Source organism: Plodia interpunctella, chromosome 10 (assembly GCF_027563975.2).
Source record: "Plodia interpunctella isolate USDA-ARS_2022_Savannah chromosome 10, ilPloInte3.2, whole genome shotgun sequence".
NCBI classification, from domain to species: Eukaryota; Metazoa; Arthropoda; class Insecta; order Lepidoptera; family Pyralidae; genus Plodia; species Plodia interpunctella.
Window position 1 is genome coordinate 6310481 of NC_071303.1, and position 15641 is coordinate 6326121.

Below are 15641 nucleotides of genomic sequence, written 5' to 3' on the forward strand. Positions count from 1 at the left end.
GTCGTTTATCTGATTCATTGTATACTTTATTTGTTTGACTTAAAATTATTGCAATGTGGTGCTAGCTGTGTTGCCGAGTCGCTAGCGGATGGCTGAGAATGTGTACCGTCGTTAGGCTGGATGCCAACACAGCCAGACTGCCCGACCCCATTCTTGTTGAGGCTAATTCATTTAACGACTATAGCCGCAACAAAAAATATTAAGAGATTGCTGGAGAATACATATGTATACGTGATAAATAAAAACCAAAATTTAATAAAGTCAAAGTCCATTCTCATTTAACCGTATTCACTGTAGCTGCGCAAGAGACTTATACATATAATGTCCATTGTAGCTACGGAAGAGCCTCGTCGGTTAGATAGCAGCACCTACAATCTACTTCACTCTCGTTCATGTCAATTAAAACCTTATTTTTCTGATGTGGTGACTTTGCTAATGTATTCCATGTATGTATAACAGAAACATAAACCACTTAGACTGATTGCCAATGCAGCCAGCTGACCTCATTCATTTAGCTATTGTATATGCACACGTCATGCTCCTTTTTTATTGTAGATCTACACATATGTTCAGATATATGATAGATATTATCTATAAATATCTTCTCTACAATTTTTGTGTGGCTCATTTGTATTCATAATGACCACTTGTAATTAACCAACTCCAGTAATATAACTCTTAATGTGCATGTACACTCACAGGAGATTATCTACCCGTCGTCATTTGAAAGGTTCAAATTGCTAATGGAATGTTTAAGCAAAAGGTTGCATCTGCCGTACGTGCGTGCATGCATTGTAAACTTTACGAAATAGGTAAAAGTTGTAAATAGGCGCATTCCTTGATGTTCTCGGAACTGCTGGCGCCGCCGCGTGGCTCACGCGGAGCGCCCTGAGCCCTCGAACTACGAAGATTATTGTGCCTAAATGGATGTGTTTTATATATCTACTCTGCATTTTCAACCACTGTAACTGTAACCACTGCTAGAGTTTTATGAAATTTGTCAGTGTCCTGCAAATATATTCAATTACGGGAAATAGCATCATATCAATTATTTTGATACTAATTTCATTCCGATGATAGTATCAAAATAATCAATACATATAATAAAATAATAAAAAAAATCTGTGAATTGAATATATTTACATGAAAATAAAATTAGGAGATAGAATAATAGAATCTAGAAATAAATAAATTATAGAAAACAATATCTGTTTGTCTGTACACGCTAATCTCCGGAACTACTGGACGAATTAGAATGAAACTTTTTTGTTATATAGCCTATTAAGCCTAGGCAACATATAGAGTGTAATGATTTTGAAAACTGGAACACCAGATGTAGAGCCATGATGGTCCAGCTAAACTATGGAAAATATTGTAATGAGGCCTTAATAAAAGTTGTTCCGCCTTAATAAAACTTAAAAAAAATACTTATCAGAGTATTTCCCGTTGAAGTATAAAATTCGAAGATCTGGAACACCTGAAGAAGGGTTATAATAGTCCAGCTGAACTATACAAAATATAGAAATGACGCCTTAACAAATGTTTTTAGTCTTATGACCAACTTTATGTAGCTTTCTTCAGGATGTTTTTATATTGGCTCCCGAAGGAAGGATCCCCAATATAGTATATAAATATTTTTTTAAATTTCTGTATTCATTTTGATTTTAACCAAAAATTCTTCGGTCATGCGAACGAAGTCGCGTGCTAATATATAATTTCATTTTGTTCAAGATAGCCTAAAGTTGATAAAAGATAATATAATTATTACAGATCTTCAATTAGCATATATTAAAATTGTTATTAGTCAGGCCGCGTCCGTGTTTACAACGTATTTTGTTGTTAGTTCTGTTTCAACGTGTGCGGAGCAACGGCAAGAATGCGCTTGGGTGGGTATCCTGGTCGGGCAGGGCGGAATGCTCGAGCGATGACCTCGCCACCCCACGCTGTAAGTAAACGATAAAATTATAGGATGTGGAACTTGAAAATTCGTAGATTCCTTTCAATTTTTAATCATTTTATTATGACCATAGAGGTTCCAAATTCAAACCTACCCAAGCGCTAGGCGTAGAGAAGTTGTAAAAAGAAAATTTTATTAATGATCGATCTGAGCAGGGATTCAGTAGAAATCGCCAGTTCCAAAATCGCCATAACCACAATTGTATTAGAGTTGTCGAATAAATAAAAGTGGTATTGAAGTAATAGTAGTAGTAGTTTCCGTCATCTATTATTGTGACATACACTTAACTATGATCACGGTTTCAGCAGAAATTCTTTACCATACTCTGGTTAATTGATCAGAAGTCGTTTATCGGTAAAAAAGCACATGTAACAGCTGAAATTGTATATTTGACCGAGCGAGCGAAGCGAGCGAGGTCTAACATTCTACTTGGGGAAAAAATACATTTTATGTATGTATGTATAGTAAGTATGTACTAGATGTTGCCCGGGGTTTCGCTCCCGTGGGAACTTTGATAAAATATGGCCTATAGCAATCTTGGATAATGTACCTCTACATTTTCAGAGATTGCTATATGCATATATTTATTTCAAAATAAAGTTTTCAGCCATATCAATGAACACTTATAAAGTAATCAGAAAAAAAGCGCTACCGAAAATCTTTACGTGCGTACTCTGGCCCTATTGTTGATTATATATGTATATAATATAATAAATTGTTGATGTCTAAAATAACATACAACGGGATTCGCGGTAACTTACTGCGCTGGTTCTCTTCTTACATCTCGAACAGATGCGATAAACGGCTCTAAATGCAGACAGTTGTGATAAACGCCTATGAGTCTAAGCCTATTGTGGCAACCTCAGGAGTCCCACAAGGCTCCATATTAGGACCACTGCTTTTTATTATTTTTATCAACGACATTAACAGCTGCTTTAAATATTCAGAAATATTGCTATATGCCGATGATCTTAAGGTATTCCGAGCATGTTCAAGAACAAAAGACTGTGAGCTATTACAGGAAGATCTACATAGGTTATCTTTTTACTATACACAGAACAAATTACATCTAAGTCTTCCTAAATGTCACGCTATTACTTTTACCAAAAATAGAAATGTCTTTAATTTTAAATATGTCTTAAATAATACAACTTTGAAAAAAGTAAGTTCAGTTAAAGACCTAGGTATATTTCTTGATTCAAAATTGCATTTCGACGTCCATGTCACTACTGTAGCTAACAAAGCTTATAAAATGTATGGTTTCGTCATGAGAGCGGCTCGTAATTTTAAACGAATGTCTACTTATTTGACTTTGTATAGATCACTAGTTCGATCACAGCTTGAATATGCAACGCCTATATGGAATCCTTTTTATGATAAATATATAAAAATTTTGTAAAATCTCATCAAAATGTATTGTATTCGCGAGGTCTACGTTCGCGGCGAAGAACTAGTTTTATTAAAGCCTAAAGAAAGACTATGAACCTAATACCTTTATTACTCTTTCTTCTTGTATTTATCGAGGGTAAGGATTTCGATTTTGATTCTCATGTGTGTGATCTCTTTTGTTTGATTTGTCTTTGAGCTTAATTTTATCAGAAATCAGCATAACTCAGCATTAAAAGTATTTTCACCTCGAGAACGAATCTCGATGCGATCACTTCGGTGACTAAATCTTTCCTTGCAATACTTTCTAAGCTAGAATTTATTAATGAATTTGCAGTTGAAGTTATTGTATACAATGCAAAACGAAGTTTATTTCTTCGTGCATTGTGCACAAAGAAATAAGAATAATATGAGAAGAGATAAGATAATTAAGATTTATTTAAAATTTGATCATTTCGGAAAGTGAACAAATATACATGAGGTTTAAATTAACTGTACCGTATCTAGTCCTGTTGGAAAAGTTGTATTATAACAGAGATCGAAACCAACGTGTAATAGTAGGTCTGCAGTGCGGAATGCAAGGAGCGAGGAATGCAGCCCGGGCAAGAAATGCCCTCGCCGACTCTCGTCGCGTGCCCCGCGCCCCTCGCGCCCCCTAGGGAAAACATTTGCAACCTTCTCATAAATGCGAATATACGATGGTACGATCCACATTCCAATGTTTTAAGTGTTCACTACTTTCAATTAATTTCGCACTTTTGCTATGTTATAAGCGATTCGCTGTCTGTGATGGAAGCTGTTAAGACGTTACAAATCTATCCTCGAAAGATTGAATTGCAAATAAAATGTAAAACGTTTTGTAATCGGTGTTGTGCAAACATAACGATCTATCGACGTCGATAGGAGGTCTTTAACAGATATAGTGAATACATCTCAAAGGTTAAGGTAACCAAATGTAAAATATCCAACCCTAAAACGTCATGTTGTGTAGTCGGTTACCATAGTTAATAAAGTATTGCTTTTTACTGAATCGTATAGTCTACATATATTTTTTGTTCTGCTATATGACATAATCAGATCAAGTCCTCTGCCGTGATCCATTGGTACTAGACAATGTGTCTAGTTAACGATTCTCATCGTATGCGTTCATGACTCACAGTGACGGATAGGTACATCACGCTGAAACACCATAGAAACCTAAGTCATTATATGACTTATTCAATCAAATCTTTTATGCTATATACTGATACACATAGACTAGTACTTTGTACCAAAAGTTATCCTGTCCATATAAAGTCGCTGCTGGCGCCCATCATTGGCTATTATGTTCAACCGATTTAAGTCATGGTAGTGTATCTATCGCCATTATTTACTTTTGATGTGCAAATACTGCCTCGAGTAAAACGGTTTTTGGTTTATGGTCAATGTGGCAGCGAGGAGCCGCGCGGCCTCGTGCGTTTTCGCCTCTCAGGGGCCGCTACGTCTGCGTCGACGGTATGCGGTCAGAGATAATGATTGCTAACTGGGCCCGAGAAAGTCGTCTATTTCGAAATTTGAGTGTTGCGTGTACGATGTGTCGTTGCGGTGCCGTTGAGTCTGGTGATATGCGCAGCGAGCGGACGGCGGCGCGCTGTCTACGCGTTCTTCCGGACCGCACCCGTCGGACCAGTCGCAGCGCACCGCCCGCTACCCGCCTCGGGCGATCGGCCTTCAGAGTTAAATAATTAAATTGAGAGAACGACGTCGCCGCCGCAGCTGCCGCCGTCGCAGGCGGTCGAAACCATGAAGAAGCGGTCGCGGAAGGCGCTGCCAGCCTTGATGGCGCTGTTGTGCGCAATCGCGGCCGGTTTGCCGTGCGCATATTGCGTCGTTATTGCCACGCCTAATCTCCGACATACACCACCTTCCTTCCTACATCAACCAATAAAATCAGATAGGTGGCTATTCGCTCATTACATATACATAAAAGGTCATATACGTACTAGTAGATTTATATCAACTTGATACAAATAACTTGTGAACATTCCTACACAAAACGTTTTTATACTTCTTAGATATAAGAATAAAGTCTATAGAATAAAGTCAGGTTCAAGTGCATACAAGTAATAAAGAAACAAGGAAACGCTCAGATGTACGTGATGGTATTTAATGTCTGCTATTTCAAAATAGAAATATGAAGGATGAATGTATGTACATTAACTTGAATACAAGAATTCCATAGATTAAACAAACAAATGTATTAAAAGTACGAGTACGTGTAAACTTTTATTTAAATTTGACGTAGTTATTGAGTGACGGGCATCCTGTTTTACGGGTCGGCGGCGGCTCAACAGTCGTATTCTCCGAAGCAGTGGATATTGTCGCAAATTGCCGCTTTCGCCACCCGCTGAATAATGCATGCGATAACATAACATCACGTCGCAAACAAGCCGCCACCGCACGGCCGCCCGCCCGCGCCCCGCGCCCTTTACCAGATTTACTAAACCCGTTCCTTTGTATATTCCGCCTAGATTCCTATCACAATCCAAAACTGTATCTTGTGCTGAATTAATCACCCTTTCAGATTTTCACATTGATCTATACATATTGATAATATTTTATTGCACGAGTTAAATAGTATTTATAAGTACAAAATGTATCACACACACAAAGCTAAGGGTTATTTAGATAAATTGCGCAAAAGGCATCCTTATCGCTGTTAGCAATTTCTTCCTCCAGGCAACCATTGTAAAATATAGCAATGCGTTAAATAAACGTTACGGCTAAACCCCGAAGTGCGGCTACACCTAGGTTTAGCCAGACCTGACCTAGGTTCACCCGGTCTCAGCTGGTAAGACCTAGGTGCACCCGGTCTCAGCTGGTAAGACCTAGGTGTAGCCTACTTATATCCGGCTAGACCTAGGTTTAGCCTTCATCATTTCGGCTAGACCTACATGCAGTCGATCTTCGATGGCTATACCTAGGACTTAGGTGTTGAAGAAATGGCGAGCATTGGTTTTTTTATTACTGACATGAATGCTTCTCCCTAAATATCCTTTTTTCTATACCGTGCTATTCTCAACTTTGACATTGCCAAAACCGTTGTTTTGACGAACGTATGTCAAAAAATTATGTTCTAGATCTCGCCGGTTAATTCGCATTTCGAACTTTAGCCGTAATATATACACATAAAAATAAAAGACAAGATAGGAGGAGACATGAAGCAAAAGAGAAAGTAAATCCAGAAATAGCTAATAGCTAATCAGAGAGTTAAATGATATGACAATAGCGGCCTGTCCCAGCTTCGCTCGGATGTCTATCTATGTGCGAAAACCGTAAAAAAATCTGTTCAGTAGTTTTGAGTCGCGTTACAGACAGACAAGATGCTACAAGGTTTTTTTATAATATGTAAGGATATAGCTAGGTTCCATGTTACTTTAGGAAAATTATTCTAACATAGATTCAATACCCTTTCTTTATGGTCAGCAAATCATTATTCGATGGGTGCACTTCAACTAATATCGTTGAAAAGTATTTTTACACATTGGATTGTGGCGACCCTTATGGAACAGCCCCTATTAACAAACGTGATAAGGAAATAGAAAATGTAATCATCAATATTTAGGCAACACTGACACAGATTGTTTTACATAAGCTGTTACCTTTTATCTGTGTGATATTTATAATCATAACCTTTCAAATAAATAGATTATTCAGTGGCCTCTCTGGTATAATTTACCAAGTACAACTAAAGTTGTATGCTCTATTGTAGTGACCCTTGTTGAGATAACAGGATCAAGATGATGGCCGGCGCGGACAACTCTGGGTTACGTCGTGTGGGGTGGCCCTGGCGGCGTTTCCCACAGCGGCAACTCCTCGACCAGTTCCTCGGAATGTGGTCGCGGCACCGGCCCGCACTTTCACCAAAACAATTCGTTAGCGGCCTCTTTCGGCATCGCACCGTACGCCGCAACCCTGCCGCCCGAACACGTGAAAATTAACAACACACCGAGAGTTGTTCGTGATCGGCATTTTGGACGCTAGCCCTTTTAAAAAGTACATTTTGAGTATCGAATTAACCTTGTGGTATGATTCGTTAAGTACGGTTTTGTTAAACTCATAAATATCTTAACAGTATTATCGTCACGTTGGTATATTTTCTTATGCAGGGCTGGTCCTACTGGACAAGCTAAAGACATCACTGTTAAATTTAGAATATTTTAATGTATTAATGCCTTACTGAGAACTAATTTGTTGACAGGTACGGCCAGTTGTCCGGCATGGTGGAACCCGTATTTGGGGTGCTGGGCGCCGTGGCAGTAGGGTTGGCAGAACCAGCTCTTCCATACGCTCTGGCTTTCGCAGCCGGCGCCATGATCTACGTGGTCACTGACGACATCATACCAGAGGCAAACGCTTCGTAAGTCATAATTTTGTGACTAAACTTACACCACAGACATGCTTCCATTTTCAATGTATATAATCCTACTAATATTTAACTTTCATAACAAGCTAAGAATTAAAACTTAAAATAATTTGGCAAGTTAGCAAGTTATCGACGACTGTAGGTCAAGATTTCTGAATAGAGCGAACAGAATGTCTTATTTTCCCCTCACTAAGTGGAACAAGAGTCTGGCCTTGGGATTGATCTAAAAAGATCGCAAGGACGAGTTCGGCTTTGTTATGACCCTCGTGTGCCGTGGCCCTCGCCGTCCTTTGATGTCGTTCCGATAACGACGCCTTTATTGCACATCTCAAAATGTTCCTTATTGATAAACCTTTCCGTGGATGTAGATCAAAATCTTTTAAGTAGCTATCTGGACAAATAAAGCATTTGGCTGTCACAGAGCTATTTAGTTTCGTGGCTGAAAATCGAATTGACAAGGGTCGCGCTAGATTGTTCTGATTCATGTCAATCTTTCGACAGATTTGGATATGACATGTGTTACTCAAATGTCAATAGCTAGAGGCTCGTTACGGTGGGAGCGAAGGAAACGCACACACTTCCCCTTGGCAACGACGAGTTGTATTGTCCAGCAAATACATTGTCCAAGACCGGCCCGGTTGCCTTCCGGACGGGTCTATACCAGTCTAAGTACTTTTATTAGCTGATTGTTCACATTAAGGGGCGCATCGAAATGTAAAGGTGATTTAGTTTCGATTCCCGTGGGTTTGCAGCTAATCGTTGTGGACACTTTTATTAGAATGCCACTATTATTGGTTTTTTTAACTGCGAATTAGTAAGACTAAGAAAGTTATTTTAAAAGTTATAATTTTGTCTAATTTCGTATAAGATTTAAAGCACTGATTCATATATTGACCATTGCAATAGCCAACTACGCCAGCATCACGTTTTGTCGATTTCTATCGATCATCACTTTCCTAATATTGATTGCGATAAAATCAAAAGGCAAATAAAACTACTACAAGATTGCACTAATCATAAAAAATCATATTTCCTGCTTGACACAGTCACAAACACGACCGTTACAGACTTGGCTCACATTGCTGTATACGTGCACTCAAAGAAAAACTAGTCTAAAGCGATTAATGAATATAGGTTGACATTTATGTCAGTAACTTGTTACTTAAACATATTGTTACCGGCCAAACCCGATTCCAGGATAAACTAGTTTTGCCTAAGCTAAACTAATTCTTCCTACATGCGATAGGATAAACTAGTATAGCCTAGGCTAAACCGGTTTAGCCTGGGCCAAACTAGGTTATCCTAATAGAAATAAACACTCTCAGGATAAACTGGCATGGCCTAGTCTGAACCTTATATGTAAAATAACTAGAAAGACAAAATAAATAGGTAAATTTAATAAAATACTTTTTAATTAAGCTTGTTGGACTAGGCTAACTTAATTTAGACTAGGTCATTCTTGTTTAAGCTGAGTGTTTATTTCTATCAGGAGAAACTAGTTTGGCCTAGGATAAACTCATTTTTGCTACATGCGTTAGGATGAACTAGTATAGCCTAGGCTAAACCAGTTTATCCTATCGCATGTAGGAAGAATTAGTTTGGCCTAGGCAAAACTAGTTTATGCCGGTATTTAGCCGGTGCTATTTAGCCGGTAACATATAATTACTACATTGTTTATTGCTTTACACTTATTTTTATTTGACAAAACAAGTATTAATTGCTAAGACTTGGTTTTCTCAAGCATATAGTATTTACACAATCAGAATATGATATTAAAATGCACAGTTAGCATAAATAGCATGCGAGAGACAATAGGTATTGGTGGTGCAAGTGGCACGAGAAGTGAAGGCGCGTTGCGGCGCGCGACGCGACGCAAATACCCCGCCAGAAATAGCGGCGTGCCGTCTGTCACCCACCCCGGACACGAGAAGCTATACCCCCCATTGCTATGATGACCAAGCAAAAGTCAAGGCTTTTGAGCTACTGATGACCTAGCAAATACTTCATACTTCTGTCACTACAACTTATGAAATTGTCTGTACTTCGCCAATTTTGAAAAGCTTTGTGCAATTACTGCTTGTTTTACAATTTCTTTAACCTTGATAATATCCAATCCTATCTATTTTACCTAATCAATTTATCTAATAAGTCAATGTATGTCGATGATTTATCAGCCAGTGGAGAAGGTAACAGCTAACCATTCTATTTACATTGTCGTGATAGTTGCTGCGTCTTTTTAATATAATTTTAATAAAATAATAATAGAGCTTTTCGTTTGAAATTAATAAGCCCTAAAAAGTAGAGCTGAGAAAATAACTCTACTACTATCTGTCTCTTTACTTGTACAGATTTAGTTACTAAAGATGTCAGCATGGCAATCCTGAAAATCGACACTAAAATGTCTAATTATTGTTTAGCACGAAGTCTATAGCTATTTGTAGCGTGTGGCGGCGATGATGACGGCTGTAGAGGGCGGGCTGCACGCGTTAAGAAGTAAATCCGTGCCCGCCGAGCGTGGGTTTGTTACTGCCCCGCCACTGTCAATAATAATAAATATATGAAATAACGCGTTTGTTGCCGGGATAAGGCCGGTGACGCCGGTCTAGTTTGTCTTTGCGTTTACGTCACCGTCTGGGAATCCGGCTCGCCGCCGATGGGTACTCTCCCTGACCTACCTCCAGATCGCACATTTTCAACTATCATCTGTTTATGAATGCTATAGTTTTTGACCTATGCTATTATCAAAAAAGCCTGGCCTAACCAATACAGAAGTTCTTACTCTGTACTAAATAAAAATGCATGTTAATCAAGTTCTATCTCATGAAGAGGATATCTTGTCCATAAGTTTAAAGATTAAGTTATATGGAAGAAGGTTGAAAGCTCCTTAGATAATTTAGGGTTTTAAACTGCATCTCAACGTAAAGTAGACCTTATACTGTATCTTTTTGTACTCTTTCTTTGTTAGCCCTGGATTTAGCCCAGCCTTATTTAGGTACATACTCTTCATTTCAGTTCCGTTTGACCCATTTTCATATTGTTTCCATCCAAGATATGCCTGGTGATTTATTTATTTATTACAGGACTTAAGAGCATCTCAACAATAAAGCAATGTAATGGGTAAATTACATTGTTTCAAAGCACTGAAGGCGTATTTAGCAGTTTGTTTGATTTGGGATATTTTGGGTTGAAATTTTGCAATCAATCAAATCTAAAGTTTACTTGTAGTGCACCATATTTATTTTACCGTTCGATGTGAGCATTTGGCGACACCTATACTGTAGTAAATTTGTCTTATGACACTTCCATAGTTTTTTGTATTCCGTACTCGATACAAACTGCGTTTCTCGTAAACAAAAGTAAGAAGCTTACTAAACGTCCTGCAGGTGAAAACATTTCTGATTTTAATACTGATTGATCAACATGGGTTTTACTACGACATTTTTTAAATGCCAGAATATTTAGGCAACATTCTCGTTACAAGTGCACGTTAAGTTCAGTGACAAAAATGTTTTAATGTAAAAGTGTAATTTATTATTCACATCTGAGATTATACGCTTAAGTATATGAAATGTATGTTCACAATACGAGTATATGCTATCAAAATTAAATGCAACATTAGTCTAGCATACCAATTTACACGTATTGCTCAACTATAAATGTGTAGCAGACTTATGTGGACAATCTCATGTAATCAAGGTTTTGGTTTCTTATCAGGGCAAATATGTGGCAACTTGGTATAGATATTATTTAACTACCTTTAACAGTCAATTTAAGTGCGCTGCAGCTTCAAAGGTGCGTGTTTGAAATTCCTCGCTTTTTGAGAGTGATGTCACTTGTGACATTTGTTGGACGTGTATATAGTTAGGGTTCCCCATGCTACGTGATACGAATGCGTACGTCGTAGTTGTACATTTGTCGCACTTAATATCACCGTGAGGCGGATGTCAAAACTTGAAGCGATTAGCAGGGTAGTATAAAGTTAAGCATATAAACTGGATTCCGACGTTAAAATTCAAAAGTATTCCATAAGTTGTGAAACACAGGTTGGTGTGTTTACGCCTTTTAGATATTTAATGAATCAAACTTTACTGATTACCTACTTATTTTTCATTTATCATACTCAGTATCGGATGAGAGACTTACTGAAACATGAAAAGTTAGTGTGTATGCCACGGTTAAAAGAATAAATTCCAACAATCAATTCATCGGATATAACCTAGGTTATAACCTAGGCTTGATTCTTTCAACCATGGCTTACAATCTATTACTATTCATTATAATAAAAAACCTATCATATGAATATGGTGTATTCGGTAACTGAAATTGCTAAGAACAAGGCGTTAAATACACGTTACGTGTAAAATACACGTGGCGTTGGCGTTATCCTTTCAGTAAGTAAATGGTGAAACGATGGTTCACTAGTGAAGAAGATTACACATCTAGACGATCTCTGTTACTAATCTAACATTACTAAGATTTTGTAACTATTGGTGAATAATTCAGATCTCGTTATGAACATCAAAAGTAAAAAGTCTTGAAAAAGAAAATAGTAGCAACTATTCTACACACTAAAATCTTTTGACGGTTGTTCAACTTATGAATTGTAGCTCAGCGTTATAGCTGAGCTAGTTCGGTAGGAATTCATAAGTCGTAGAGCAATATACCAAGAACTATTTAACAAATTTTATAACCCAGCTGTGTTTAGAATGCCTAATGTTCGATTTTGACAGCTGGCAAGGTATAGGTGTCGCGAGTTAACTACGAGGAATCGTTTTAATGTAATGGAGTGTAATTCCAGTTAGCGATTCCGGACGACCATCAATGGCCATTGTTTCTTCGGTCAAACCACAAAATTTACGCTACAGATGGATAGCATAAGCTGTTGTATATTTGACCTATTAACATTTTCTTTAACATAATATTAATTTTAATCAATCTTAAAATGCGCAAAGAGATATATCGATCATCATACGCAAAATGATACATCATGAGGATATACAATCATAAGATTTTAACAATTGACCATTAAAGATCGACACAAAAAACTTAAAATAATAATGAAAGGAAATATTGGTTGACATGACAGTATACAAATTTAAAAGTCTTCTAGCAGCAATTTTATGTATAAATCTTAGACATGTACCTAATCGGATTTCTGGATTCTTAACTGTATTTGTAAGAAATGCAAATTATGAGGAATAAATTTTCATTACTGAAGAGTTCTGAAGCCATGATCCACGGGTTTCGCAATTATCGGTCCTGGGTCGGGTGACCAAATAATGTATTAACTCGAGCCCTTGGTTTCGGCTGTATTTGCAGTCGGAAAAGCTCAACAATCCGTATTGTATCTGTCTAGTGTTTAATGGCTTATCCTCCTTATCCTTCCATAAGGAAGGCCAGTGTCCCAACAGTGGGGACTTTGAAATGGCTATGGTGAAGATCCAATTTCTGTGCGAAGTATATTTTGTGAGTGCTGCGTGAGACGCAAGCGCCATAGCTCGGTCTTTCCGATATCGTTGATATTCAAATGTGGTTTGCTCGTTAGTTCTCAATGGCTGGCATTGTGTGACGACAGCACTTTATAACGGACCCCGATGTCTGCATGAATGTACATGCCATTGTAATATATTATACAACAACGTCAATAGATAAACCCATGTTTATTTGATTCAACTTCTAGTTCAAAATTTCCAACATCACGTCCTCCTCGTATAAATAAGGTCAAGGAAGACGTCATATTATTCAGAATGATCGGTTTATTTTATGTAGTGATTGTAATATTTTAAATTTAGTATGGTCATTAATGTTCAGTTCTAGCTGATTCACATTTGTTGCCTTATTGTAAATTCTTTACTTGAAGATGCTCCTTCAACGATTTCCAACGTGTGCCGGCTATACTTTTTCTCGAAGTTTGGCAGATTCGGCATACTGCTGGTTTTTGCGATAAATAAAAGCTCTCACGCAAACTACCCAATGTTCGTGCTTTCGCATTCTGTCTGAGTTCGGCGATAGTGTGTAGCTGGCATTATATTTTAAATAATGTATGCATGTTTGTCCAGAGGTAACGGAAAGTTGGCGACCTGGGGCTGCATCATCGGGTTTGTGGTGATGATGTGCCTGGACGTCGGGCTGGGGTAACCCCGCCCTCGCCTCAAACGCTGTGCCTTCCCCACGACCCGCGACTTCGCCACCGGATTACTAATAAGTATTTCTTAAAAGACTTAAACGAATATTGTGATGTTATAGTTTTTATTTCAGCTATAAGTTTAGCGTGGTTTGTTATGCTGGTGCTGCCGGTTCTTGATTTGGTTAATTCTCAAAAAATGTACTTAATAATCTTTCAATACTACAAAACAAATCCAATTTCTGGCAGTATTCCGAAACTACACCGCTAAATATTAAAAAATCATGTGAAAATATAGAATTACGAAAAAATTGGAATAAATTTATTTATATTAAACAGAATTTCGACATTTAGCGGGAGTTTCCCATTCGAACAGGGAGTCACACTGTAGTTCTATTTTGTACTCCACATGTTTGTAATAGTTTTCTGCAAAAGTACGTAATTATTATATAGATATTATATAAAGAGCATAAAAACCCACAAATCCTAGTAGAAAATCATGACCGTGGGTTTTTTTTAACACAAGTTACAGATTAAAAGACCTCTTATTGATAACAACCAATATTAACACTTGAGTTTCATGGAAATTCATAGTCATTTTATTATACATATAATATGATTTGGTAAACAATGTTGTCCGAAAAATAATTTAAAAGTTTAATCGTGATCAAAAAATATATTAACAATAGACAAATCAGATCGTGTTATTTATTTATTGAACAAATTACAGTTTAAACTTACACGGTTTTAACTTACAATTTCTAGTATAATTGTCGTTTTATAAACACATGCAACCGAATCCAAATAAATTGTGTTATTAAATGTTATGTACAGTCCAATGTAAACATACAAATAATAAAGTACAAACATGAACTAATGATTTAAATTGTGATGATTTACTTCGTTAAATTATTATTGTTAAATTATTTGCTCGTTTAATGAATGTCAGTAATTGTATTTTAGGCATACGGGATGTCAGCAGTCAAATCAATCGTTAGTCTAGCTCCAACCTCGATTACCTTTCGATTCCTCTATTTCCAGTCTCTCATATGAGCATTTTCCTGGTTCCTTCCTCAACCATTAATCGTCGGTAATCCAAGGTCTGCTCTCCTACTTTTTCATATCCACTTCACACGCTCTTCGAATTCCTTAGTTTCAAGCCAGCACTATTTAATTTTCATCGACCGAAGATATTGTTTAAAGTTCCAATTGCCGTAAATACGAGATACAGTTTTGATTCCGTTCTATCTACTTGTGCGTGTTTTTGGGTTCCGTAGCTGAATGGCCAAACACAGTAGTGTTAGTTCCAAAACATGAAACTATTTTTATTCAATCAACACTATATGTGCTTGGTCTTCGTAGATAACTCTTTAAATGTCGTTTCTATTGCCATTTATTCTCAAAGCCAGTCGTATCAAAAAACAAGACCTTTCACCTTTCAAAATATGTTTAGTATTCAATGACAATGTTTCAACGAAAATTTGTTTGAACGAGATATATACAAATGTATTTTTCTAATGAAAAACAAAGGTATTTTTTTGCTGGGGAAAAATATTTGTCTCTCAATTATATCCTAATCTACGCTCGGTACTACGGAACCCTTCATAAACGAGTCCGATTCGTAATTTGCTACTTTTAAAGTTCTGGTGGAATTCGGTGTAAATATGTACAGTGTTAAATTTAATATCTATTTAATTGTATGATTTGAAAAGAAAGTGGTATTTTCGTAAAGGTTTGTTACTTCTTTTATTATGCAAAATTAAGATTTT

General features: G+C 37.2%; 1 protein-coding gene across 1 annotated transcript in view; it reads left to right on the forward strand.

Annotated features, from left to right (window-relative positions):
* Nucleotides 1-15424, forward strand: part of Zip48C (Zinc/iron regulated transporter-related protein 48C) — a 41677-nt gene extending 26253 nt beyond the window's left edge. Inside the window, exons 6-7 of the mRNA XM_053750360.2 lie at nt 7584-7742; nt 13808-15424. Coding sequence (XP_053606335.1) covers nt 7584-7742; nt 13808-13886 — 238 coding nt within the window. The 3' untranslated portion in view covers nt 13887-15424. The remainder of the gene's footprint in view (nt 1-7583; nt 7743-13807) is intronic.
* Nucleotides 15425-15641: the final 217 nt, after the last annotated feature.